General features: G+C 37.5%; 1 protein-coding gene across 1 annotated transcript; it reads right to left on the bottom strand.

Annotated features, from left to right (window-relative positions):
- Positions 1-405: 405 nt before the first annotated feature.
- Positions 406-2,295, bottom strand: LOC7461597 (transcription factor MYB36). Its single transcript, XM_002324450.4, has 3 exons — positions 1,911-2,295; positions 1,627-1,756; positions 406-1,399 (listed from the first exon to the last, which is right to left on the bottom strand). The coding sequence occupies exons 1-3, from the start codon at positions 2,044-2,046 to the stop codon at positions 565-567; spliced, it is 1,101 nt and encodes a 366-aa protein (XP_002324486.1). The 5' UTR covers positions 2,047-2,295; the 3' UTR covers positions 406-564.
- Positions 2,296-2,499: the final 204 nt, after the last annotated feature.

The following is a 2,499-nucleotide window of genomic DNA, read 5'->3' as shown; positions in this document are numbered from 1 at the left end:
TTAATCCCTTGATAGATGTTGACAAATCATAAATAAAATCCTTCATTCTTAAATAGACAAAAACTTTCTGTGACATGCAGCTCAATAACTGGAAACCAAGAGACTTCAAAACACAGAAACCAGAGGGAAGAAGATAGAACAAGTGGTAGTTGCACTCCCACGCCCAAGAACTTACCTCCTAATGGGATGAGGAAGGGAAAAACTACAGAAACTTAAGCAGAATTAATGGAGTGATATCATTTATAATTAAGTTGTATGTAAGAGAACTGCTTATAGATGTTAAGGAACCAAGAAAAAGTTCAAATCCCTTTTACTTTCTTCTGGGGATTTCTCATCTGTAAATTAATTCATAGCACATATATAAAACTGAGCTGCATATACAGCAGGAAATAAAGCAACAGAAACTTTGATATGAAAATATTCTGAACAGGACATTGATATTATTATTCACACAATTTACAAAACCTGCAGCCAGTAGACTTCTGTCTTTCTTCCAGTACATCTTATGAAATAAGCTCATACCACTCCCGAATATTTCCTTCTGTGTTTTTTTTTTTTTGGAGATTACATATTATAACCTAATTCATAATCTTGAAACATCCCTTCAGACTGAAGAACAGAAGTGGAATCCCAAGAATTTGAGGACGCTGATTTTGTCTCAAAGTCATTAGACCACCAATTCATGTTGTCCCTAGAACCATTCATTTCTTTGAAACAATCAAATTCACCAATCTGATCCCCCTGTGCAGTAAAACCTGATGTTTTGTTGTTGAGAAAGTTTTCGAGCTCAGATTGGAAATTTGAGACAGGCTGGACCGCTGCATCAGATTGGTCTGCCATGCCTGCTCTTGGCACAATAGTCAAGTCCATTACATTTTTACCATTGGTGAAGGGAAGAGGACTGTCCGAGGATGTTATAACATTCATAGAATTCTCCAAGCTGACTACGTTTGAATTGCTGAATTTTGGATGACCTTGTTGAAGTGTGTCGGGATCCACTAGCTGCCCATAGATATCAACCTTTTGCGCATCCCCTTGTTGAGTACTAGGGAAGGCATATTGCATAAGAGGGTTAGAGATTTCACTCAAAGATTGAAGGAGAATCTTCTCTTGGAAAGGATGCAACTTGGGCCACAGTGCAGGATTGTTGTAGAAAGAGATAGGGTTTTGAAGGCTTTGAAGCTGCATATGCAGCTGGAGCCTTTCAAGTGCTGAGTTGCTTAAGGCCTGTGAAGATGAGCTATCTTCTACGCCATTGGCATCTGGATTCGTGGATGATAGCCGATTGTTGCTAGATTGTTTGCGCCTTCCAAGTAGCTTCTTCTTCAGTCTTGTGTTCCAATAGTTCTTGATATCGTTATCTGTTCTTCCCGGTAATTGTGCAGCAATTATGGACCACCTATTTTAATTGCACAAGGAATTTGAATTATATCATTTGTCACTCCCAAGAAATAAAAAAAAAAAACGAAGAGGAATCCAAACAAAAGAATAAACCCTACAACTAAGATACGAATCTGCAAGACGGAATTCACTATCTTAAGCACAAGCATCATTGACAAAGAAAAAAAGGACAAAGCAGTGCATGTTCAGTTCTATGGAAAAAACTGAGAGAGAGAGAGAGGGTACCTGCTGCCAATACTAATGTAGAGGCTGCAGATGATATTGTCTTCTTCTTCAGAGAATCCACCATGCTTGATATTAGGCCTCAAGTAATTCAACCATCTCAGTCTGCAACTTTTTCCGCATCTCTTAAGCCCTATAATCATATCAATTCCATCAACAGGTCAAACAAATAATTCTAGTCCACCTCCTAAACAAAAATCAAAGAGAGCTAGTCTTGAAAGAACATATTTCCTTTCAGAAAAAAAAAATATATATAGAGAGAGAGAGAGATAGAGATAGATATATACCAACTTTTTGAGGAAGTGCAATCCAGTTTCCTCCAGTACCAAACTGGTCAATATAAGCCTTAAGCTTAGCATCCTCTTCTGGTGACCATGGTCCCTTCTTCACATTGTTTTTATCACAACAAGGAGCTCGACCCATCTCTCTAGTTACGCTTTCTTCTTATTCTCTTTCTCTAAGCAAGAACTCTTTGAAAGCTGTCTAAGATTGTTGGGGAAGATTGGGAAAGGATGAACCAAGATTTATAGGTAGGAATAGTGGGTGATGTTATGCTTATTACGACAAAAAGTCTTACAACTCACCCTCCCCTCTCCTCCTCTTAAAAATTCAACCCCCATTTCGTTTTTCTTTAGGGTTTATTTTTCTGCTTGCTAGGTCTCTAACTCTCTCTTCCTTTTTGGATTAGTTCGCTCATCCATATTTAACTATACATGCAACTGGACAAAATGCAACACAAATTTCTTCTACTTTATAATTTTATATTACACTGCTTTTTTTCCAGGTTGATTAGTTTATTATTTGAACACATTGTGCTACAGGTAAGTATCATAAGAAATATCCTGGAAAGGTTCCATTATTATCCACCTTAAAATA

This window comes from Populus trichocarpa, chromosome 18, assembly GCF_000002775.5.
Source record: "Populus trichocarpa isolate Nisqually-1 chromosome 18, P.trichocarpa_v4.1, whole genome shotgun sequence".
NCBI classification, from domain to species: Eukaryota; Viridiplantae; Streptophyta; class Magnoliopsida; order Malpighiales; family Salicaceae; genus Populus; species Populus trichocarpa.
This window is presented reverse-complemented; position numbering and strand designations above follow the sequence as displayed.

Coding starts and splice junctions, on each gene's coding strand:
- LOC7461597 (XM_002324450.4), bottom strand. CDS start 2,046: ATGGGTCGAGCTCCTTGTTGTGATAAAAACAATGTGAAGAAGGGACCA. Junction 1,757..1,910: donor TGCACTTCCTCAAAAAGTTG/GTATATATCTAT, acceptor ATATGATTATAG/GGCTTAAGAGATGCGGAAAA. Junction 1,400..1,626: donor TACATTAGTATTGGCAGCAG/GTACCCTCTCTC, acceptor CAATTAAAATAG/GTGGTCCATAATTGCTGCAC.